At 41.5% G+C, this 26262-nt stretch overlaps 1 protein-coding gene across 1 annotated transcript in view; it reads right to left on the bottom strand.

The window, feature by feature from the left end:
• Positions 1 to 1216: 1216 nt before the first annotated feature.
• SYNJ2 (synaptojanin 2) overlaps positions 1217 to 26262 on the bottom strand; it is a 64892-nt gene continuing 39846 nt past the window's right edge. Inside the window, exons 13-27 of the mRNA XM_084201910.1 lie at positions 24099 to 24183; positions 22719 to 22859; positions 19610 to 19802; positions 17801 to 17959; positions 17427 to 17583; positions 15558 to 15675; positions 13528 to 13746; positions 12233 to 12311; positions 10690 to 10858; positions 10128 to 10277; positions 7392 to 7526; positions 6262 to 6374; positions 5440 to 5548; positions 3964 to 4166; positions 1217 to 2245 (exon numbers count right to left, since the gene is read on the bottom strand). Coding sequence (XP_084058036.1) covers positions 1466 to 2245; positions 3964 to 4166; positions 5440 to 5548; positions 6262 to 6374; positions 7392 to 7526; positions 10128 to 10277; positions 10690 to 10858; positions 12233 to 12311; positions 13528 to 13746; positions 15558 to 15675; positions 17427 to 17583; positions 17801 to 17959; positions 19610 to 19802; positions 22719 to 22859; positions 24099 to 24183 — 2810 coding nt within the window. The 3' untranslated portion in view covers positions 1217 to 1465. The remainder of the gene's footprint in view (positions 2246 to 3963; positions 4167 to 5439; positions 5549 to 6261; positions 6375 to 7391; positions 7527 to 10127; positions 10278 to 10689; positions 10859 to 12232; positions 12312 to 13527; positions 13747 to 15557; positions 15676 to 17426; positions 17584 to 17800; positions 17960 to 19609; positions 19803 to 22718; positions 22860 to 24098; positions 24184 to 26262) is intronic.

The following is a 26262-nucleotide window of genomic DNA, read 5'->3' as shown; positions in this document are numbered from 1 at the left end:
AGAGCTGTTAATTATCTTTGCAGAAAATGTTGGATGTGATCATATACCGTACTCTTTCTTTTTTACTGCTAATGTTTTATACTGAGATGTGCCCATAAATATTCACTGTATTTTTTAAGAGGAGGACCAAGAGGCAAAGGCTTTGTGTCATCTTGTAGGGAAATGAGTATCTTATATTATTCACCAGCCTGCAACCACGTTAAGCTGACACTCACATGAGAAGCTTAGCACTGGGCTTTATGGGCTTGGCCTTTGAAGGTTCTGGGGATTTTTTTTTTGAAGTGTCTGGCAAACGAGAGAGCAGAGGAGGATGACAGGTGCTCAAAGGCAGCATCCTCTCTTACAGGATCTCTTGTGTTCAAAATCTGGCAGTGGCAGAGAAACAGGTAGGCATTGTGAGGAAGAAAATGGCTGCATTCCCAGTGTTTGGGAAGCTCAGAGCAAGCTAATTAATTTTCCTGTGGAAAAAGGAAAAAAACCTTCCTAACTTTTTAAATACATCTTAAATATTTTTTTTAAAAATTAGTTGTTTTTTCAGCTTCACCACCTGCTTAAAAATGTTCTCTTTCCTTTCTTAATGAAAGATCTTGATGCTTCTCTTAACAAGTTACCATGACAAGTTGCAATCTGGTTATTAACTGCCTGCTTTGCACAAATGGCATCTATCGTGCGCAGTTCTACCCCACAGGCAAGGCAAAAAGGACCAGCCTGCTCCTCATCTGCGCTGTGCAAATAGAAGACTGACATGGCAGTTGCTTATGAAGTGGGAGCAGGGACACAACTACTGAATTGCTGAACTGCCTTTAGCTTAAGACATGCCCAAGCCAATACCTTGTGGCAACAGCTGGTCTCAACCATTCCCTGTATTTCCTCAGGATCTGCACAGACAACGCACAAGCATCTCTTTGCATTGGAAAACTACAGCCCCTTTTCAAAGTGTGCTGTTGGACATGGGCTTGGGAACAAAAACCGGGGTGAGTTTTGGGAACTTGCAGCAGAGCAATACCAGTGTTACTGCTGTTGTTATACTGGTGTACATTCCCCCTTGGGATGTTTGTTCCAGAATAACGGGCAGATGAACTCTTCAAAGTAAAGATGCTTTATTTCAAGCAACAGAGATTGATTAAAATATATATTCCAAAGGAAAATGTTTTTTTTTTTAATGTCTTCTTTTCCATACATCATTACATGTTCTTACATATGATTTGTACCTGAAATGAAATAAAACATCTTAAGATGGATTAATAAAAAGAAATAACTTAGAATAAGGAAGTTTTCAAATGAGCTGTAGGTAATGTTACGTTGTGTGTACTTTATATACTTCCCTCCAGGGGCTGTATCTTTAAATGTGAAAATGAAATGTAGCATGGACAGATGATCTATTTCATTAAATATAAAAAAGATATTTTTTTAAAATTTTGCATCATAATTATGATTACTTTTGGAACACTAAGGGGGTAAAATTTTACAACTCTAAATCAGTATTTGTTTTTGTTAAGGTATTTTTGTTTTGTTCTAAGACGAGCAGTTTGTTGAACCCTTCTGCCACTGCACTGCTGTCTTCATCATCACTAAACGTAACCCAGTGACTGAAATCTTTCAGATTGGGGTGATTTAAATTTTCTGAAGTGTGTGCTGGAGAAGTAGCTGACGGTGCCTGTGTGGAAAGAGGGAAGGAAGAATCAATGTCCAGGTCCAGAAGATTGGTGTTCTCTGGAAGGGAGCTGGTATCCAGTCGTTGTGGATGCTGGCCTGCTGGTGTAGAAGGGCCCTGCAGCTTCCCCATCAGTTCTGCAGCACTTGGTGCTAAGGGCTGAGTTGTGCTGTTTGCTGGGCTGGCAGAGGCTGTGGGACCCGAGCGAGCAGGGCCATGAGTCTGGGGGCAGGAGCCAGGGTTGTTGTTGTTGGAGTTGAACAGTGACCCACTAAAAAGGGGGCTGTCACTGCTCTGGAGAACTTGGAGGTGAAAAGCTGCAGGAGCCGACTTCTTTCTTCGTGGTGGCACCTTTGGGGCAAAAGGAGCATTCTGGGGAGGCAGTACAATGGCCTCAGCTGTGCTTGCTGACAGGGGCTGCCTTTCACTGCTCCCCCTGCTCTCTTGAGGCTTCCCAACTTGTGTTCTGGGTTTAGGGACTGGAGTGATCTTGGTTGGTCTAAGAATAGCTCCAGCTTCTAGATGGGGCTCTAGTGAGCCAAAAGGAGACTGTGCTGTCTGTTGGTCGAATTGGTCTTCTGGAGACATGGCCTGAGGAGAAAATGGAAGAAGAAATGTGAGAACAAAAAGGGACCTTAAACTCTGAGTCACTACTGGTGCAAGTCTAATTGACAGCGTTACTAAGCAAAGCTGACAGTCCTGGAAGAAAGAAAAAGCACTAGAAAGAGGAGGCTTGACAGCAGAGTGCTCCACTGTACCTGCTGGGCTCTGGGCTCATGCATTGCACATTGCACTCACCTTCAGAGAGCTAGTGAAGGACCAGGTCCCTACAGCCTGTTTTTCACAGCTGTTTCTGACCATCTCCCTTTTCAGGTTAGGAGTTTTGCTCGGGGCAAAATTAACACAGGTCTGAGGAGTTATTTGTTACATCTCTCTGCTGACTAATATTACTTAAGCAAGATTGCATAGGGAGGCCCATGCCTTTAGGTGTAGCCTATTTGGATAGATAAGATTGAAGGAGAATTAGCTTAAGCTAACCCAATAAATGCATTAAGGGCTGTGTCCTGTCTCACTGATGCTGGCAACTGAAGATAAAAATAAGCTCTCAAAGTCCAGTCTACATCCACCATTTAAAAGTATATAAATAACAAGCCCAGCTCAGTCTAGGAGGGCAAGGACTGCTTCAGATTTCTCACACTCTGTGTGACTGAATGAAAGCATTTAAATTCTTTATTACTCTTGCATAGTATTGAAAGATAATGTACAGGCTTTTTCATGCAGGCAAAATATTTAGTCGGTATTTAGTAAATATTTAGTCAATATTTAGTCAGTAAATATTTAGTCAATCTTTAGTCAGTGGGGAGAGGTTTTCAAATACACAACTCCCATCTGACCTCCCGACCTCCCTCAGATGGAGGAAGGAGTGGAATTCCAGGGCAGAGTCAACCTGAAATAGATCTATTCCTGCAGAAGCTCTCACATAACTAACACCGAAATAGAAATCCCTCTCAGCACCTTTCAAGAGTGACTCGGGAATGGTGACAACTTAAACAAAACAAACTGACCATCCTCAGCTAGCCTGTGCTGTCTGAGTCGGGTTTTTTGGTGAATCTACTAAGTAAAGAGAGCACCAAGTCCATTACAGGGAAGGGGCAAATGCCTTTACCAAAGGAAGGTAAGGCAGGAGCCCTAACAATTTAGAAGAGAGCTTCTTTAGCAGAGATTCTGTCAAAGGAAGAATATAAAAGGCTATATTTGTCTTTCCTCTTGTACTCAAACTGCTTTACAAATTAGATAATCATTTTAGGAGCTCTAGAGGTGAACTATTGTCTCCATTGTAGAGACCTGACATATATTAAAACCTGAACACCTATAGCTTTGTATTTTTGAGAGTATGAACTCTTGAGTAGACTCCAGAATTCAAGCTGAAAGGCTGAATCCCATTACAAGGTGTGAAAGAAAAGCAAGAAAGGACACAGGACACAGAACTGATGAAGAAGCTGCCTCAAATCCTTACAGAGCAGACGACTCATGGTCAAAATTAGAGACTGATAAAGAACAAATGAGTCTTAAACCCTAACGAAGTTTAGACAAACCAGAAGAAAAGAGAATGGCCTGACAAACAGAAAGGCTGCATATGGCTCTCTTTCCAATCTTTCTTGCATTTTTATGCCTTGGAGACTGTAATACACAAAATTATTCCAGAACCTGCTGACTTCACAGGACTTCCTGCAAAAAACAACCAGTCCCCCCTCCATCATTCACACTGTGTAATGGAGGCTGGGTGCATTTTGCTGCGACTCTCTTACATTTTCCCCCTTCACCCCGGTCCTTTGCAGGGGCACTGGCTTCTTTGGAGTTGGAACTTTGGGTGGGGGACGATGAGGCACAGGCGCTGCTCCTGCCTGTGCCCCTTGAAATGATGCTGACTTTGTGATGCTGGGAAGAGCCTCGGGTTTGGAGGGAGTTTGGTTTCTGGTTGGAACAGGCTTTACTGCATCTTCCTGTGCTCCTGAAAAGCAAAAGCAAATATGGCACCTCGGCCTGATCAGAACATAGATGCAAGATCATTTCTTTCACAACCACGTTTCCCAAAATGTTCATGCCTATAGGGCCAACCCAGGCCAAGAAGGTAGGTTTTGGAACTAAGCACTTTGCAATCCTGTAACATCTGTAAGAGGCTGTTAGGGGAAAGCTTCCCTGTCTGAAATAATTTCATGCCGAACCAGCAGTGCTGTGCCACCATTTGGCCAAGTGGAAAAAACACTGGCTGGGGGTTCAGGAGTACTGGGCTCAAGCTCTGAGCGTCCTTTTGCCATTATCTGGAAAACCAAGTTAATGATACCAAGTGCATCTTGTAGAGTGTTCTAGAAAGAACTGTAAATGCCAACTGGTGGTACAGTACAAGGGACTGGAAGTGATGCTGACCAGACTTGTTTCCTTACCCACACCAAGTGAATCTGAATTTCAAAATCAATGGAGAATAAATCTGATTTCAAAATGAAATGAACAGCACCAAGGAACAAATAACAAGATGCCTTTATGATGTTTCTGAATAAATGGGATTATTCCAGATTGTATTCATTCTAGGTATAAATGAAAAGGGGTGGTTTTCTCCTAAACTGAGAGCCTTGCAAACTCAGGTAGCCATTTTCATTCATATAGCAGCAGAAAGACTGCATGCAACCCTGGAGGGTACATTCACAGTACCTAAGCTAGTTTTGTGCCCTAGCTTGCCCTTGCAAGAAGCTCTCTTCTCCAGGGACTACACAGAGAGCCTAAACACAGAGTAGCCTTTTAGCTTAGCTATTCAAGCTGAAGTAGTGCAAGCTTTTATCTAGGTTACAGCTGTACTTGATGTCCAAATGTGAACAGAATCCAGGTTATTCCTCCTAGAGCTGCATTTGCTCTGTAGTTCTGCTTGGAATAGTGAGCATTCAGTAAATAGAGCAGCAAATATCCTTTATGCAACTCTGAGCTAACACAGGCACCATCAGTTTAGTAAAATCCCATCTTTATATTTTAATTTTTCTGACTAAATCTGGGCATAAATAACCCAAGGTTCTACTAGTAGCAGGTTCTACAACAAAATATGAAATTTTAATGATTTTGAAAAAAAGATTAATATTATCAGAACTGACAGAGAATACCACATACAATTTTGCAAGAATGTGTTCAGGTGAAATTCTGAATAGGAATATGTGCATCTGAATATGTGAGATGAATAAACCTACAGTTTTCTTTATTTTAAGATTTTTAGGAGTCAGTTAGAAAGCTGTGCTTACCTCCTTTGGCCTCCATAAGACATCTAATAGCTTCTTCTGCTTCCTCAGCTGTGGTGGTTTTGATCTGCTTGACGTTGTAAGGTTTGCTTATTCCAGTCCGGACTTTGGGCTTTAAAAAAACAGGAGAACGAGCCGTCTTGAGAGAACTGATTTTTCTTGTACACTCTAATTTTACAGCTAAGCTCATACACCTGTGAAATTCTGTTCTTGCAAAGGGCTATTCAGTGATCTATAAATACTAAAGAAATGGGAATCTTTTAGCAAATGGAACACCTTTGCTGGCAGCTGACAGGAGGCCAGTGCCTGAGTGCCACAGCTAGTCCCTTAGCCATCCCTTGTTCAATGCATTAGGGTCCTCATCCAGCAAGACAGGAGTGAGGAGGCATTTCCACATTCTGGTCTTGGTCCCCCCTCAAGGGACTAACAGCCTTGCTGGCAGTGGTCATGAGTTTTCCTACATTCTGGGCACTAGCATTGCCCACCAAAACAGAGGTGAGAAAATAATTAAACCATACGATGATTGTGTTAAAAATTCAAGTTAGCATCTGTCAGAAAACAGCAACAGTGCTCTGGTCTTACACCACTCATTCTCTCTCTCCCTCTTTGGCCTTCCTAACTCCTGTTAACTTATTCACATTTTTGTGCTGCCTAACAGGGCCTACAGTTTAGTATTACAGTACAAGAAGTTATCTTGGCATTTTCAGCTCAGACATGTGATGGACTTCCTTCCTGGTACAACAGGTGCATCCTGTACGTGGTTCTCAGTGTGGATGGGAGGGAACAGGCCAGTGCCAAGGGGCCGTGCTGAGCAGCAGGACTCACTGGCTGCTGAGGGGCTCCGGGAAGCAGCTTTGCTGTTGCCAGGATGGAGCAGGTGGAATGGCTTCCTGGAGAGAGGGAACCATCTGAGGGGGACTTTTTGCCTGATGTTCCAGCTGGAAGAGGAATAAAAAATGGTTTTTTACATTCAAGAGCTGGTGCAAAATTTTATCTGCAATGGAGCAAAACCAATGTGCATTCCATCACCCCCTCAAAATCTTGAACTGTTTCAGCAAGCAGTTTTGTAGTTAGTCTTTCTTTCATTTAATTAATTAGATAACCTCAGCTGAGCACTAACATTGCATTCTAGGCACAGAAATGCAGATATCAGTGTTGGCACTTCTGTGCAACAGACTCAAAAATGAATGGGAATAATCCTAAAAAACTCATCTTCTATCAGGTGAGCATCGCAGAACTTCTAATTTGAGTCTGGAAAATGTACACAAGAGAGAGACTTTTGGGCTGCAAGAAAAACATGATGTATACCTTGTCTAATACAGGAGGCAAAGATGATTATGCTCATCTAGCAATCAGCTTTCATCCAGAAGTAGCCATAAAAACAGGAGCAGCACAGCTCTGGATGGCATCTCAGGGGGGCAGAGCTTAGGTAAAAAACATCACTTCCCTTTGTGCCTCACTGAAAATCATAATCCACTTTGCATTTCTTTCATAAACACAAGAATTGCTTATGAAGAAGAAAAGGACAAAAACTGTCCAGAATAAGTATTTTGTCAAAAGTTTTTAAAATTCTGATTACAATTAATTCAGAATCCAAAAACTGCAAGAAAACACTCAGTGACTTCAGAAGTCAGCAGGCATAAATATCAATTATCTTTATTGCCACAAAGTGGCTGCTCAACTCGCTAACCTGAGTGGTGAGCTAGTATGAAACATATTGGCTATTCTATCCTTACTAAAGACATTTCTTTTGTGGAGTATCTGTCCTCCTGAAGACAAACTTCTCCCATTACTAATGGCAGTAATACTCAGGCTGAAACAGGCTGGGAAGCAAGTACAAGTCCCTCGACAAGCTGACATTTAAGAACAAGGTATGACCTTCTTTGTCACCCAGACACGGCAGGCAAGAGCTGTTCAGCCGGGGCCAGCACCACATTAAAGAAAGTTCAGCTCACCGGGAGGGGGAGGTCTCTGTGGTGGCTGGAGCGGCCGGGGCCGGGTAGGAATGGACAGAGACCTGCTTGGAATGCGGCGGCTGCGCTCCCCACTCGCCTCCAGCTCCCGCTTCAAATCCGCGAGGTCTGCATCATCTAGGGACATTTTAGGAAGTGTCTGAATTAGATATGCACTGGGTGAGGCACACCAGATCTGAGAGATCAGGAGAGAGGTGATGATGAGTGGCAAGCCTCAGCCAGGTCTCTCAGCAACACGACAGCTCCATTCACATTTTTTTGCTCTCCCCCAACGTCTGCCTGCTCCCACTACCTCTGCCCTTTTGTCAAACGCTTCTTTCTCTCTCTTTCTCTCCTTTTCCACCATTTACCAGCTGTTTGCACCAACACAAAGAATGCCTGCATCTCATTCCAGGCTTACTGGGAACCTTTTTAGATTCTGAGATTTTCACAGCCAGACTTAGTGGCAACCTGCTCCCATTCAAACTGTCATGGCTAGTCACGGTAACTTCCTTGCTTTCCATTCCAAACACAGGAATTCCATTTGAGGAACAGACACCTTCTCTTCCACAGGAGAACTGTTTTTATACCAGAGAAAAATCTGTCTGAATGGCTCAATCATGACATCTCTGCTTTCCAGTAACATCTCCTAAAAGGTACAGCTGCCTCAATCTGCTGGCTCTTGGCTACACCTTACATCCTAACTAATTACTCAGTCTTTCATCCCACCTAAGCCTTTCTGACAGCTGGAGAGGGGAGAAGTATGGATTGCTTTATTCTCCCCCATCTGCTATAGTGAAGACTTTCATTGCAGTCCTCTCACCCTGCCACGGCTGCCCAGCTATGCAGCTCTTGTTCTTTAGAGCTCCAAGATTCACTGGGTGTAGTTTTGTCCCTGTGTTTTGGAGAGATGAGGAAGGAATTATGCAGCAGCAGTCCCTTGCACCTCAGGCATTTGTAAACAAATCCTTGTTTTTCGGAAAGCTGTGCTCTGCAGGGGATCTCGAGCTGCCTCACGGCTTCCTGCTCCCACCTAGCAGCAGATGGCAGGCACAGAGACAGAGCCTGTGGTCTGCCCAGCCCGCCCTCCCTGAGCTCTCTGCATTTTCAGTACTTCTAAGCTGCAGATATGGGCTCATCAGTAGGATCCGAGGAGTCATGCAGGCACCTGGAGGCATGGTTTGAAGTTCTGGCAGTAAAGCTGAACACAACAAAAGCCAGCCATTACCACTCAATTCCACCCCTGAAAGGCTGCTGGCAGGGACACCAGTTTCGTGAAGCTGTGCCCTTCCCTGACCTCAGAAACACACACACACTATTGTGCCTGTCACTGTTTTCCATCGTGCCTACCACCAGCTACACAGTAATCATACCTTCAGTTAGAAGTTATTCAGGCAGAATTGGAAGCTTATGGAGGACTCTGAAATTGCAGACGCTTTAAGATTAATTGAATATATCATATTTTGAGTTATGTGAAACCATGACCCCACCCTGACCTCCTTCAAACTATACTCTATTACCTCTATTTACTTTGTGATATTTTTTTGTGGAGAAGAGTTAGTGTGAGTGACAAGATTCACTGCAATTCTCTGTGGCTTAATGAATCATCACACAATAGGCCAGAGGTGGTTTGAGGGCAAGGCACCCGATAATACAAAGTGATTGACTTCACAGTATTTAATAATGACTGATTACTCCTTTACTCGGGGATAGGCTTTTGGGTCTGGCCACACTGAACCCAGCCTGTGACTCAAGGTGGGCAGGAAAGCCATAAATCACTCTGTTTGGAAAACCTGTCTGTGTAAGTGTAAGAATCTCATTTAATCTTTTTGAACTCTACTTCTGACTCAACCTTTGAGGGTATTAAAAGTTTTCACTTTTATGTCAGAAGACAAAGCACTTCTGAGAGAGTGCAGAATGACAGCTACTGAATCACTGCTGTCACAATCAGGTGTTTAATACATATCCCAGCCTGTCAATGCTTGGCCACTCAGGCACGTCCTGATCACATCCCATTGTAACACTGGCTTGGCTAGTTCTTGCCTCAGTTTTTATCAGTTTTCTCTCCACAGCTTTATCTTCTTTTTACCAAGTCACTTCACAATAATGTGCAAACGAGACAGGTAACCGAGGAAAAAGGTTACACATTCATGAAGTACCTAAAGAATGATTATATGCATATATATTCTATGAACCTCGACTCCTTCAGGAATAAATCAAATGGGAACAAAGGAGAAACTTCAGGCCTCTGAAGTAATTCGAACACAGCAACCTCCCAGCTTACAGCTAACTCTTCTGCCATTGCTACTGCCCAAAGGACAGAGCTGAGCCCATCACTGAATCAGCAGGATTATTCTGGTTTGATTTTGCTTTGGCCCTCACCAATAAGAAAATAGCATGCTTTTTTTTCTTTGTTTTATGTTCTGGTGCCAAACAACATCAAATGGATAAAAAAGATTTCATTTCCTCTGGCTAGAAAAGGAAAACCAGCATTTTCCAGCTTTCCTGCCTTGCCCTAGCCTAGAGAGAAGGAGAATCATCATGAGTTTCATCATTTATTTGTACTGCTGTTATGCCTGAGGACCTCAACTACAGTCACTACTAACTCAAGGGGAGTTGAGCATGAATAGGTACTATAGGAGAACGTAGAATGAAAATATAAATGAACAGGAAGTACATACAACAAGAGAACAAACAACAGTCCTTCAGGTCTTACCTTAAGGAAGGTGGATACTTTACCTTTATACAGGCGGGGGGTTTGTCCAGATTTGTTTGGAAGAGCTATGGATGCACAGTGTCCAGGGCGCTCCGAGGTATCTTCTGCTGTGTCTGCTGCTAGGTGTTGACACAGAGCATCCTCTAAATAATCATCTTCATCCTCTATATCACCTGGATTAAAATATCAGATAACAAAGAATTAATGAGAAAATTCATTCTCTGTCTCACTACATTCCCAATTAATTAATCTATACTATCAGTTAATTTAATAATTTAATATATAGGTTGGGCCAGATTCTTGTGTAATGACACCATGTGTTTCATTACAGTGTGTCTCTACAGACAGCTGTACCATACATTGAATTTGCTAACATATAACACTGAATTGACAGGATGATCTAAGTAACAGTCCTATGCCCAGGCACAGTCAGGTCATGGCTTTAATTACAGTTGTTTTTTTAAGAAGTGTGGCTTCATTACAAATTAAGGTGCCACTGACACTCATACTGTACTGCACTGACTCTGTGCAACTAAAACCAGCAAAGCAATTTCTCACTACTTAGCTTAGAAGCATGTTGCTTACCTTCTGACTCATAGTCCAAACTTGAGAAGTCAAAATTTTCTTCCAGAAGGTGTGAATTTGCCGTGGGGGACATGGGGACAACGCTGTCTCGTTTTCGAGCAATTTCCTCCTGAAGGCCCTTTAGCCAGTCCTTAGTCTTGGGCTGGATCTTCACTATTCTGCCTCTAACCTAAGCACAGAAAGCATTGTTTCCCTTTGCCAAGCACCTTCAAAAAACAAGAATGCTTGAACAGAACAATCAAGTGCTGTCAGCCTGTTCAGAATCACACAGATCACAGACTCTGAGTTGGAAGGGACCCAGAAGGATCATCAGGTCCAGCTATTAAAGGAATGGCCCATGCAGGCACTGAACCCAAGATGATATTAGCACCATGCTCTGACCAAGCTGTACAACTGCTTCAGAAATTGATGTGACTAAAGCTTCACTTCAGAAACCAAATGGAAAGGAAACACTCTTCTTACCCCCACAACCAAGTTTTCAGGCTGTAAAATATTCTTGAAAGAGAATGAGCTTCACAGCTCAAAAGCACTGCTGCTGCATTTGGGAAATACTGGAGAAATAGGTGAAACATCAAATATTGTCAAAATGACACTGGAATAGCAATATTGGCATGAAAGAGTGCCATTTTTGAGTCAGCAGCTTTAAAACACACAAGAGTTTTGTATCTGCTGCTACCTCTAAGGAGACTGACCAGACAATCTTATATGTGATTCATATGGAAGGTGCAAAAATTTTCAAACACGTTAGGACTTCAGCTGCTTATGTGTATTACTCTATGACATTTGGGGTGAAAGGCAGACAAGACAGCAGCTTTGACAGGAAAATCAGTTTAAAAGTTCCCAACTCAGAGTCCTAGCACTTTCACATATTGTGCGCATACAACTGTGTTTCAGTCTGTGCTGTAAATTACACTAATGGCAGGAGTCAAATTAGAAGATAAAACTGCAAATATGAAAGAAGAATGAGAGTTAAGATCCATTACTTCAGTATAAAGTTTACAGGGCAGCACCACAAGCAGTTTTTTCCACAAGGGGTCGATGATTTGTAGAGTATGTGTGTGGGAAGGAAAAGCAGGGGATGTGAAGGTAAACTCCTACTGCTAATGCTGGATTTGCCATGGAAGCCAATGAATCATGTTGTTACAGCTTAGCAGAAGGAGCCTATTTGATACAGGGGAGAAACAAAAAACCTCCAAAGCACAATCATGAGGACGCTTTGGCAGCAGCATGAAGTCACACAGAATGTCAGGAGAACTGCTTCAAGGAGCCACAACCATGAACAGGTCCACATGTTCTGCAGAGGTGTCAGAGGCCAGATCCTAAGCACTGCTAAGGATCCATGAAAAGTCACCTCATGCCATCCTGAAACTAAAGTACTGCATTAATAGCCCCAGCAAATGTGAAAGTAAAGGACTTCATGAGCACTAACTGTCTTTGAAATAATGCTACTTGATTTAGATAGAAACTCAAGTACCTCACTCTAAGCAACCACTTTTGAGAAATTTGTTGTGAAATTATTATTATGGGTTTGAGAAAGTCTTACTTTGGCACCATCTATATCCATAACACGAAGAGCTGACTTGCTGTCTGCAAATGTCACCAGCATTTGACCTCCACAGATCCTAGTGAAAAAAGGCAGACAAAAATCATTTTATTCACCATTGAATTAAATCCTCTAAAGGCTAGCATGATAGAAATCTACCATATAGATTTATATACAGGATACATATGCATTTAGTTTTAGTTGTACTTTCCTTGAAAATTCTATTTATTAAGGAGGAGCAGGTGATCTATTAATCCCAGCTGGGCTCCTTTTCTCTCCAATCCTCCCTAGTGTGACCCCAGCACCCTGCCCTTTTCTGGATCACCCCTGGAATAGCAGGACAAACATCTCAGTAACTCTTGAAAGGATACCCACTCCAATATCTACACTCCCTCTGGACTAACTTCCATGGTTCTGCATATCCTTCACCTCAGATGACATGTGATGTTCCCATCAAGTATTCCATCAAGATCTAAAGCAATTAAAAATAAAATAAACCAAGAACAATTCACCAAAACATGTTCTTTTCTTGCTCCTTTTCTTTACAAGCAAGGTGGTGCTGCTTTTTCTGCACAGATGCTTTGGAACCCTCAGCTTATATTGGTACTTCATAAAACTACACAACAACAGGTCATCAGCTTTCTCCACTTACAAATGAATCAAATAAACATGAATAAGTTTTTGGCAGTGTCTCCCAGAGGTCATTGTTAGGTCTTTTGCCTGTATTTCTCAAAACAGAAGTCTCACAGCTGTGCTGGAGCCCTGTAGAGAATCAGGCAGAATGAAATTAAGCTGCTCTGCCAGAAGGTATCACACTCTCCCTCTCCAACCCAGTGGGTGATAGCTCTGTGAGAAGCTGTACTGTTAACAAACAAGCAAAATGACCCCCAACAGGAAGGAGAGCCAGCCAGGAATTCCTGCCAAGTGTGAAAGAGTGGTGGAAGAGAGCAAACCCCCACCACAGGAGGTGAAGCAGGGCCCGAGGATCCACCAGAAGCAGCAATGCTTGGAAGTGAGGCCTGAATCTAAAGATGATGATTTACATCAGTCTCTGCTTTATGGCATTGTAATGAATGAAATTCTCTTCCAGTCAGACAAGAGAGCTGTTGGATCACTTCTTTAAAAGGTTGCTAAGAAGTGTAAGATATTCAAAACACTTGCATTCAATTTCTAATGAAGAACTGAAAGTGCAGTAAAGGAATTCTACATACTTAATTTTCCAATACAAAGTTAACTCTGTCAGGACAGTCTGTGGTTTTTAATAGATGCCATGCCATTTCACATCCCAGACTCACCTGACCAGAACAACAGTGCCATAATCCTCAAACATCTGCATAAGCTCTGTACGCAAGTCTTCAGGAAATTCATTTTTCTCTTCAGGTGTTGGTGATAGCAGATTCACCACTACTGTGGCATCCAGTGGTCCCTGGAAAGATGACACTTCTCGGAAAACACTGTCACGGGCAGCTTCATTAACTTCCTGAACTTCCACTTCTACAATAGCTAACACTGGCCTGCACAAAACAAATGAAAAATACTTATTTAAAAACAAGAACTGCTTATATAAAATTAAAATCTGTATAAAAAGGAGGACAGGTAAGCTTCATTTTTTCTGCAGTGGTCAACATCATGTCTTGAGTGCTATTAACAGTATTTCCCAGTCCTGCATTAGCTGAATGCAATTGAAGACACACCATAAGTGAATTGAAATAACAATTGTATGAAGCACCTATGGCAAACCTACCGACCAAAATTTCAGGATACTTCACTCATTATCAAACAGCTGTGGCCCCAAACATCTAAATATATTATGTTATATATTATATTATTAATATATATGGAAATATATTGTTTTCTGTTAGACAAGGCCACATATCTTCCTTCAAAAACTAAGGACAAGGTATTCTAGATGTATAATGTTGTCATGTAGCAAATATGTGCCAATTCATTACACTAAAGCAGCCAACACTGCAAAAACTTGCTTCTTGAGCCATTTCTTACAAATTACCTCTCTGTGTGTTAGGCCTGAATAAAATTGAGAGAGCTGTCTGAAAGAGTAGAACTCATCTCATCTCAGTGGGTGCAATCCACATTCTCAGATTTTCACCTGCACATACACACGGACCAGTGACTGGGACAGCTGCTCTTACAACAGTGTCAAAATTACTGCCTTCTACTTACAATAGTCCTGGCACTTGAATACACATTACCAGAACATATGAAAGCAACAACAGCAGGGCTAGAAAGGGATAACAGAGGGAAAAACTGTATAGGAAGCATTAACTATTTCCCTAAGCATTGTGAATCATAATGCATTTCCATATGTCACAAAGATACAGCTATGCCCTTTTTCTAGCACAAACCTTGGGAAAGCAAAGCTGCTGACTGCAATTAAAAAGCAGCTTTTGGAGTCAAGTTTGCTGAAATAGAAAACCATGTATAACAGTCATGTTTCACAGATCCTCAGGGTCCTACATAATGAGAGCAGTAGCTCTGCTGTGCTTTGCAGAACACAGCAATGTCAGAGCCTTGACACAAAGAAATTGATTGCAAGAGGCATGTTCCTTCACTGCTAGAGGAATACAGACCAGTCCTGGCATGCAGGAGCACCACCAGAAGCACACAGACAGCTACTGGGGGTCACTGAGCATTGCTAGGAGGAGCAGTATTGTAGCAGTGCCACAAAGCATGCAAGGGGTGAGACAAATATTCTGAATATAAAGGACCCTTTCAAAGTGTATTTATCTCAGAATTTGTTTCTCAGGAGTGAAGCAGAGAACAATTTTATCAAATATAGGTCATTCATATCCCTAAAGTCAATTATATAGACCAACAAGAAACACTGGCCTTTGATTTTTCTGCCTTTTCCCATATCTGTTTAAGAAGGAGGCACAGAAGCCCCACACCTGAGTACTGTGAAGAGGCCAAACCTGTCCCTGTGTGCCTGGCTTACACCTCTTCAGGCCACACAGTCCCAACCTCCTCCTCTCCTGCAGCAAGCTGAGTAGAAATCCATTAGAGCAGCTTCCTTAGCTATCAGAGCTTTTCAAAGCCAAGCAACAGAAAACTCTGTTTTCTATACCTCTTGCTGCAACTTATCCAACCCTTGCTGCAATCACTGTGCAGGAAAAATAAATACATGACTTTAGATACTTGCTACTCTGGTACAAAACCCACCATGAGAGGAAAAGACCCATCAAGCAGATACTGAACATGGAATAAAGGTGTAATTCCTGTTTTAATTAGTCCCTTGCTCTGAAGGTGTAATTCAGCACGGAACATTTTAACCTGGCACATTTTAAACTCTCTCTGATTGTTTAGTTACCTGTGGTCAGACGCTTGCAGCTCTGCTCTCCCATAGTACATCAAGGCTCCAGGGGTCCAGGTGTGCCTGACTTTAGTATCAGCACTCAGATCACTGTCCAGAAGATTGATCTCTCCAGCTGTGCAGCACAAAACATAATTTAAAACTCACTCAAATCTACTTTTACTAGCAGTTAAACACTATTTTGTTAGGAAGCTCTCCATGGACCCTGCTAGCGGGCGGTGGGGTTTTTTTAGTTCTTGTACATATATCATTCAAAGAAGGGCTTGTATCCTACAAGATTTACAAATTAGGGACTAGAAAGAAAAAAAGAGAAAGGATTTGGAGTGAAACTGAGACAGCTGATCAGTAGAGTAAGACACCTGCAAAATTGTTGACCAAAATGTCACCCAATTAATTATCTGTACAACAGGGGTTGATAGAGTCATATGAATATTTTACCTCCTACCTCAATACTGAGCATAAAACCAGACACTGCACTTGGAAATTATTTTGTAAATCTGAGTATTAGACAGGGATTGGAGAAATAATACACAAGAGATATGAGAAACCAAACCCATCCCATGAGAAATCCAACCTTCAAATAATTCCATTGCAACCCTTAAGGTGACAGAAAGTGCTCCAGATACTAGAGTGAGGCATTCTATTGTTGTTAGCAACAAGGAAGTTTTTGGGTCAGTGTTTGAATTAATGGATAACTCTGTCCCTCTTTCCTGTGAAGTTGAAAATGAGTTAATGTGGAATATGGCATTTCTTCCTAATCACTCTCACTGGGGCTACACTTTCTTCTCATAAAACAAGCAGCCATTTAGCCCATAACAACAAGATGTAACACAATAAGAGCTGAGAGGCAGAAGAACCTTGCCTCCAGCAGTAAAGGAGAGGAACTCTGGCAGCAAACTAAGAAAGCTTTGCAGGGCTGGGAAGGTACCAGTAGGTTATGGACCCATGTGAGCCAGCTGTGGAGGCCTACACAAGAGGGCTGTTTTAACTTCCTGATTATATCTCATACAGCTTTTCTTTCCTGGACTGCATCTCTATCAATGGTTTAAGCTCCTCATTTTACTTTGTTTTTCATTCCTTAGATTAGAGTGAATAACTGTATGATGACATGCACTCTCTCATTGCCCTAGTTTTGCTTTGCAGTTTTTCCACTTAACATAGTCATGGTAGGACTTAAATTCTAAGCAGAAATTTCCAGGCATGTGAAAAACCACATCTGCAGGCACAGACTAAATTAATTCTCCAGCAATTACACTTCTAATATGAATTTATTTAAATTTTAGAAACACTGGGGGATATTCCTGCAGACTGAGAGAATGATTATGAGAACTATCTCTTGATATGCAAAGAAACTTTTTATTTCTTAACTGCAACTTTTGAATAACAAGTGCAATCAGTCTTTCTGTTGTGTTGGCCACTCATGAATTCAAAGTACTTTATAAGCACTAATTAATGAAACATCCCCCAATTCTATAATCTAGCAGAAATACTCCTAAGAATTACCAGTACAGAAGAAATTACAGAAAACTGTTTCTCCATCTACTGAGAAGTGCAGTTTTAACTATCTAGCCATTATAACACAGAAACTTTATGTGGACTAATGATTCTGTTGAAAAACAACAAAATTATTTCTGTACTACTACAGCTGGGCTGTTTTCAGTTCCTTAGTGAGCTCCCAGCACCTGTAGCATAAAGCCTTTGCTCACACACACAAGAAGAAAGGGCCTTCTCTATCTCTGACACTTAATCCAGTGAAGCTGAAAGAACATCTGCTCGAGTAAAGCACCATTCAGTAGATTAAAACCCCTTAAGTGGGTTCTTTGTGAATTCTAAACCAACTTTCAGGTAAAGAAGGATTCCACGCACCTGTTTTTTCAAAGGGCAGTTTCTTTCTCCACCAAAGCACTCTGTCGGTCCATGCTGGGGTTCTGCACTTATCACTTGTATCATAAGCCTCCGAGCCAACATCGTATTTATACGTTGGTCCAAAATTAATAGTCCCTTCATGGAAGTCTTTAAAAATCTAATTAAATAAAGAACATCTCTTTCAGTTACAGATGAGGAAGGTGCCACTGTGAGGTATCAGCTTCTTTGCAAACAATGCTCTGATTTTTAAACCAATTGCTGCATTCATGTGCTACAAACAAGAGTCTGAAAGTGCAACCTCTTTGCTCTCTCAAGGAACAAGAAAAACCCAGCCAACATGCAGCTATTCAAGAAAATGAGACACACTGCCTTACTTTTCCACTGGATTTTTGCTGCTGTAGTTGATCAAATTCCAAAAGTGTCTTCCAGTCTTGGCGTTTGAGAAAATAAAAGACTTCTTCATATGTTAGATCAATGCGATAGTTAAAATCACCACACCAGAAGACATAGTCATGGGAGAACATGTTCTGCCCCTAGTTTTGAGGTACAGAATACTGTTAATGTTAGATCACATTCATGAAAGCACCTTTAAAATGCACTGAATTTTAGCACTCAGTCTCTCTGAATTACTAAATACTGGATCTACTTGTCACAATTTATTTGTCAAAATTAATTTTGTGCTAAAATAGAATGGTTCCTCCACTGGCTTTGGCACCCCACTGAGCTGAATTTTGTAAACAAGAATGTCAGACTCTGACCCCTCTTTCCTGAAGGTATGTCTAAACTGGATCCTAGCTTTAAATTCACAATTTGTCTGTCATGAATATTCAAAATATGTTTGTTTCCCTAACACATTTCACATGCATATATTTGCATATTCTAAATATAACACAAAATGTGCTTCTGGTACCAAGGCAAATTTAGCAACAAGCTCCTGAGTAAGAACAACCTCCAAATTCAATCTTATGTGCACGTCACAGTTTTGTAAAGGTATTGAAATAAAATGCCAATAAAATTCACTCCAGTTCTAAATTTAGCATCCTGTCCTCTAACCAGTCTTTTTTTTTTTCTTCCTTCCCAGTACAGCTATAAGCCTCTAAACGCCAGATTCATAAGGGAAATGCTCCAGACTGTGGCTGTCACAGCACTAGAGGGCACTCTTTATATGCATTATACACACAAAGTACCTTTAGCTGCTTCAAGTGTAAAGGACATCAAATAGTTAACGAGGTATTAGAAAGAAAAACTACCATAAGCACAACTTTATGGCCATTTGGAACAGCTCTTCTTTGCAGGATGTCCAGTCTGTCAGTATTAGCTCCTACATAAACCAACTGATTGATATGCTGCACGTGCCAAGCCTCTAAACCTTACAAACAACAGGAAGGTAAAATTTTATGCTTTGCAACCTAACTGCCATTTTTTGCTGACTAACCAGAATACACAAACTCAACCAATCCCTTCCTGGCTTAGGCCTTTCCAGAGAGGCCCAAGAAAGAAGCTATTGTGGAAATGAAAGCAATCAACATTAAGGGAAGCAGAGGAGCCCTGCCACCAAATCCCATGGGTTATCGACTGGCCAGAGGAGACAAGTTGGAATTAAAACACTAGCGTGGTTGATTTCACACAATTTAGGGGAAAAGTTATTCATGCAGACCAGTGGTGCCTGATTGCCATGCTCTGAGAGAAGCCAGCAGTTCCTTGAGAGTGACACATTCACGAGGATGAAAGGAAGGGAACAGAGGGTACCACGTCAGTGCCCAAGAACTGATCCATCACTCCCAAGCAGAAGCAGCCAAGGCACTGCTGCACTGAATGGCATGGATGGTCTTTCAGGAATTCTCACTTACTAGAGCCAGCAAGAGCTATCAATATCACGCCCTCCAGTTCCAACATCAGTCATCTAGAGCTTAACTGCACAAGGCCAAGGACTTTTCAAGCACTGGAGCAACTCTGTTTTTTGAAAGGATTAGTACTTCTGTAAAGCAAGTACTATACTGGGTAGTATCAAGTCTTCTGTGAAACATGCTTCCCTATTTATTTATTTGCTAACATTTTCTTTCATGGTACTGAGATGCCCTCTTTGATAACCTGTCATCAAAGGCAGCCTGAGACCAGTTTTCATGATGCAAAGATACCACCTTTATCTCCAAAATTTTTAACACACATACATCTACACTTACCATTGGGAAGCTGAGTTTCTGTGTGATTTCTTTATAATCTTCATTCCTCTCTTTCACCTGAGTCTGCCCAGCAGTCAAGTGACTGCATATAAAGCAGAAACTGGTGCTATAGAACTGAAAACGAATGCTCACTGCCCCTTTATTCCCAGCTTTTCCTCCCATTCCTGTCTTCACGGTATCTATTGCTACATCCCTGCATTAAAAAAAAAAAAAGAAAAAAGAAAAAATAGAAAGGGAACAGAGTAAAAGGCTTCAGGGACAAACATTCAATTAACTTTGACAGCAACATAAAGGGAAAAGCCAGTTTACAATGCCATGTCTTCTCCCCTCTAGAAAGCTTGCTGGTTTTAGGCATGTCTTTTAGTTTCTTGATGTTCATGTACTTATGTTTCAAATTAAGTTTAATACAATACTACAGAAATAAAACTGTTTGAAAATATTTTTGTCCTTTTCTTGTCCCTTCCAAACAGACCAGTGAGGCCTAATTTCTGAAATACTGGGAATTTCTATAGAATATACTTTTCAAGTTTCCCTCTACCATGATCCTTAAAATATTGACAATAACGAAATTTACTACTATGCTTCCTTCTACTTTTGAACATATGGGAATCTGCTTTTCAGACAGCTAACAATTTATTGTTCATATGTGTTGAAACCCAACTTCACAATTAATGATGGATTTTCCATTTAATTAAAGAGCAGCAGATCATAACCCATACTTCATTAAATCAGATGTGATAAAATCAGAGATTATTGAATACAACTTTTTATATGTAACTTCTCAAATGAGTTCTGTACTGATGACAAATTGCTTAAGGTCTCCATGTTGCTAATCACTTAGTATTTCAATGTGATGATTAGCACACACTTCACTACAGAAAGATAACTTGATAAAGCAGACCACCTGCTCTCAGGGTAATTTCTCCCAAATAGCCAGGCTATTCCAAGAACAAAGCATGGCTGTCTGATCAGATAAGTAAATGATGAGATCATTGTTTTAGCCAACCCCAGTACCGTGCATGTCTTTCCCAGCGAGAAAATTTTACTTTTCAGCGAAAACACCAAGCAGACTTGACAAGAATATTACTGATGTTAAAAAGGGATGTGCAGAAAACTGCTAAGTCTTATTTGAGTTATTCTCAGAAATTTGTGACGTAAATGATGCAAGATGTTACAGGTCTCCTTTCCCCCACCCTTCATTTTCTTCTCTCTTCCTCCCCCATCTTTTGTACCTTTTTTCTCTATCTTTAATTTCCTGTCTTTTCCTGACAGCAGGACACCACCAGAAGACACCCTCAGGGAGACAAAGGAGGAACATCAAAGTTTTCTATGAAACAATGGGTTTTAAGCACTCCTACAGAAGCACAGTGTTCAGTCTTTTCACTGTAAAGTTCTCCCTTCCTGCTGCCTGCCTACCCATCTCCTGACTGGTATTCAACTGATTTTTGTTCAGGGCAAAGGTTATGCTGAGATAACCCACTGTAAATTCAGCTGCTTGTATTTCATCAATCATTTCACTGATGTATAAACCAGCTACTGTCTCATTATTTCGCTATTCTCTATCTTCTGTCTAAATCTCTTCAATCTCTGTAAGCACAGAAGCATTTTTTGCACTTCTGAACATTTTTCCTTTCCTTTTCTAGACATGGAAAAAATATGCAAGCATACAGGTTAGATTTGATTATGCTCACATGGCACATAGCAGCACATTTGCATTAAATAATGAAACTTGGTCACTAAAATCAACTTCCCTTTTTCTCTTGTGTTTCAAAGGGCTACATCCAATTTCCAGCAGTCAGACAACTGCAACAGAACACTGTGCTATTCTGCTTCTGATTTCCATTTAAACCATAAATTTCTTACTGGATTACTGAGATTTTTTTGTAAGCCAGGTGAAAAGTCACAAACTGAGAGAAACACTTCTCATCTGGACTGCTTCATAGCAGAAAAAAAAATCTTTAAAATAATTTTGAAGAAAGATTACTGGAAAGCAGCAATGCAAGTCCATCAGTTACCTGCACTGTATTGCTCTGTCTGGCCTACAGCACTTGATGTTGCACAAGCTCTGTTCTGAGGTTTTCAGTAGATATGAGATCACAGGGAAGAAAGAGGCAGCTTTTGATATTTTAACCACAAAATGCAGTGGCCAATCAGTGCCCTAATATGGGGTTAGAAAGGAGCGTTTGGATCTCGGGGCTTTAAGGTCAGACAGATGCCCAAAGATAGTCTTGGCTAATTATTCACTTCCTAACCATTTAGCCTGCATAATTCTTTCACACTTAGCAAAGGCATCTTGCCCACAGCAAAGGCATTGTAATGCAAGCATCCCCATGGGTTGGTAATTTTCTAGGAGGAGTTTGATCACTCTCTAGGGACAGCTGAGCTAGTAAGCAGAGAATACAAAGCTCTGCACCCCCCTGACTGGGCACACAGTTCTGGTTCTCATGACATCTGGGAAACACAAACACTTCATAGGTTCTCTTACCTCTTACCTCTCAATTCTATAAAATGTCAAGGGACAAAATTAGGTCTCTTTCCCCCACTCTTTTCAGGTCTAGAACTATCCCTGTTTTCATAAGGAAACAGTATGGACAGAAGTAAAACCTGCCCTTCAGGCAGAGACAGGCGCTTGCCTTCATTCAGTGCATCAAATACTCCTGGACTTACTAGCCCAGGTCATTCCTTTCCCGGGAAGATAGCACCCAAACAAGGTGCTCCACCCTGACTGCCCACTCGGAGTATGCCTGGCTTTTCAGCTGCCTGGAGGAAGACACTGAGGCTGCCTGGCCTTAGTGCTACCCAGGGAGAAGGGCTCCAGCCTGTCGCTGTCTGGAAGCATGCCTCTCCTCTGTGCTGAGCAGAGACCAGAACACAGGTTTGCATGACTCCCACCAAGATGAGCAATCCGCCTCCATGTTCTCTGGCCACACTCCAACACCAGATGGAGACACTGGTTTTGGGGCTTTTTTTCTTTTTTGGTTGGTTGGTCTGGGGTTTGTTATTGTTGTTGCTAGGTTATTTTTATTTTGAGGTGGGTTTTTTTGTTTTTGCTTGGTTTGCTGGGGTTTTTGGGTGGGGTTCTTTTGGTTGGTTTGGCGCTTTTTTTTACCTGATGAAGGGGACATGATACGGTCGTACAAAGATGAAAAGACAAACACCAACAAGCTGTGCTGATGTCAGCTGAATGTAGCGGTGAGTCCTGGAAATAGCTTTCTGAAGCTGCTCTCCCCACATTTTTCTGTTCGTTGTACTGGAACAAACATAAAATCATTTAATGGAATCAAAACAAACCACATACAGTCAATAAAATGAACAGACTAACTGTGCCTTAGGTTTACAGAGATCCCATTAGGCTGTAGAACTCAAAGTGCTGTAGAATGCATGGCAGAGACCGATAATACCTCCTTGTAAGCCAGCCTAGAGTTAGCAGGGTGAGTGAGCTGAGGCACAGCACACAAACACAGTTATCCTGCTTCTGGATGTGTGAGGGATTTTGTCTACTACACTTAGAAACATCCACACTCACATGACATTGGATACACCCCTTCTCTGGGGATAACTGGAAGATGATTACAGCAATCATAACCATAATAACAAATTTCCAAATCAATCTCATGACTTGTAAGTTTTTCTATGCTCACAGTGGAGAGATCCTCTCAGGGTTTTGTGACTGGAAGGTGACTGGCTACTCACAGCTGTTGGCTGTTCCTAGCAAAGGTTTGTGAATAGCTGTATATTCCTTCACGTCAGTGGATCTAGCTTTTTCTTTTCTCCAAAGTCAACATATCCATGCAGATATATCACTAGCCCAGCAGCCATACTAAGCACTGATGCAACTTGTCATTCCCAAAACAGACAACTAAGTGGCCAGCCTAATGAAACAGCATTGGAAACAATCTTCAGGGTTCCACCTCCACTCAGATTCACAGGGACCAGTAAACACAACAGCCTACTACACATGCTGATATGCCAACCTTAGGCTTTGCATTTAACTTCTTCTCTAGCCACAGTTTTCACAAATACAATTAGACACAGAGACATTTTTAGACAATTTTAGAATTGCCACATGAATGGCAATTAAGTTCGTGCTCATTGAGCACATTTTTCCAACATCAGCAAAGCTTTAAGGACAAGTGTTAGATCAACCTCAACCATTAGAATTCTTCTCTGACAACATGAAGACTTAAGAGACTTAGGAAACTGAGCACTTTCAACATCATCCCAGTGACATTTTTTAATGGGAAACATATTTGCAGCTCTGGTTGCAAACAACAGAGTTGGAACAGAGTGAGCCCAGTAACCATAAGAATGAACATGGCCAGTTCCTTTGGGGAAGATTATGTTCTTTTTGTTGGGTTTTTGTTTGGTTGGTTGGGTTGTTTTTTTATAGTTGCAAGGGTTATTTTGTTTGGTTGTTTGGTTGGTTTTTAGGTTGGTTGATTAGGGGGTTTTGTTGGTTTTGTTTGTTTAGTTTTTTTTTTAAACATACCTGGCATTCACAATGTTCCCTGCGCTTAATTCAACCATCTCTTCAAATCCCACTGCAAATATGTCAGGAGGGCAGTTATCATCATCTGTTGGCAGGAAGGAAAAGTCATGCCAGAATTACAATTTTGTTGTTTCTTCTAATGATTTGTATTCTAATTTCTGTCAGAGATCCTTCCTGTAGTTCTATCTTGTGTATCCCCTGCCAAGCTATACATATTCATAGCTCCTTTAATCTAATCTCATAAAACATCCCCTGCAGTTCCTCTGAATTTTTTTCCTGCTTTTCTCCCACCAGTTGGTCTCCATCTCTCTTGCAGGAAGCAGTTCAGAACAGAACATTATACTGCAGCAGCATTAAGCCATCTCTCCCACACCCCACTCATCACTAAAGCCACAACACCTCACTGCTCACCATCTCTTACCCGCTTGTCATTTTACCTGATGTGCTTTTCCTTTCTGACACAGATTCCTGTGTAACTGTGTAACTACACACCAGTATGTCACCTCCATCTCAATGCCTTTAGCAAATTTATCTAGTTAAAGGATGCTTCTGAAGTTTCTTCTTGCCTTCTTTCTTCCAAGTCCTTCTTAGATCACCTGTATTTAAAGTTAGATCACCCTAGAGCACAGTGACCCCCACCCCTCTTTCCCTGGTTCTGTGGATATTACTCTGAGGAAACATCAAAGATCAGATGCTGTCATAGTGTGACACTAATCTGTTGACCCATTAGGTCTGTCCATTGCCTAAAGAGTTCTAAATTTTTTTAAAGTGTCATATGACCATAGTGACTGTAACTTAATTCAACATGAAGATCTAAATATAGACAAACATAGGAACCTAAATCAAATCTGACTCACAAACAAAAAGCAGCATATGCAGCAACTCTGTGCAGACACAAGGGTGAAACTAGCATGACAGCTAGCCTCCTTTACTAGCTTAACCAGACAGGCACTGTCACATGTATTTCCCATTAATAATTTTGGACATTGGTCTTTGAACACTTGCCCATTTGTGCAGGCACTGCACTGACATTAACATGGATTCAGACATTTGCATGGTCACAAATTGCCCATTCACATAACTCAGCTCTCTTCCAGAAGCTGCTCAGACCTGCCATGTCAGAGCTGCCTGTTCCATGCAGCCCTGCTCCTCTGCTTCTCTCAGGGGACGGTCTGGCAAGGCTAACACATGACAGGCTCTCCACAAGTTTTAGTATTATGGGCACAGTCATGTGCTAACACATCCGAAGTGTTTCTGAAATAGACTAGACTGGACTAATCACTTACCTAGGCTGCTCAGAATACAGTGGTCTGCACCTAATCACATACCACTCAGGAACTAAGGGTTCAAATGAGACAGCCTGTATAAGGGAGCCAAGGATTTGAGGAATGTATTCCTGAGCTACAAGGTTAGGTACAGGACTATGCCTGTGATGCCTGCAGGAAACTAAATGTTCCACTCTAACAACAAAAGCATGGGGTTTGCAACCACTCAATTTTAAATGACAGAATGTTCCCTTTTCATTTACCTTAATAAAAAATCTGAAAATCAATTGCGATACCTGACCTTGTTCCACAAATAAGAAATTCAGCAGCCAATTTCATCAAGCCACAAGCATAAGACTTCTCTATAATGCTAAAGAAAGGAAATATTGCCTTCAACAAAGTAAACCTTTTTGTTTGAAGGCTTTGATAGTAACATTTCCAGACAAGATCATAGTCCAGATTGTATTGATATGCTTAGCTCCAGATGAGAGACCAAGGAGACGGTCAGATGGCACCTAAGCACGTAGCTCCTGCTTACAACAAAGAACAAAGAACAGAGATATGGAAGAAGAAAATGACATACAGACATACAGGGTGCAGAATAGGCAGATACATTCCATGATGGCATGAAAGAGAGCTCTGAATTCTGACCTGCTGAATGTTTGAAACAGTCACATGGACTGTTTCCAAGTGTTCAAAGAACTCTGACTGTCAGGAGCTCTTCACACACCGTTCCACTTCTGCAGGGCAGCAGCAAAAGCATGGAGAAGCTGAATACACCCCTAAGAACTGACAGAAAATGCCCCCTGAAATGTACTGCCTTTGAAAGGCTGGTCAAATCTTGTGTCCTGACTCACCATCTCTAGAGATGCCAGCAAATACTGCTTGCACATTTTGAC

This window comes from Fringilla coelebs (genome assembly GCF_963513975.1).
Source record: "Fringilla coelebs genome assembly, chromosome: 3".
Classification (NCBI taxonomy): domain Eukaryota; kingdom Metazoa; phylum Chordata; class Aves; order Passeriformes; family Fringillidae; genus Fringilla; species Fringilla coelebs.
This window is presented reverse-complemented; position numbering and strand designations above follow the sequence as displayed.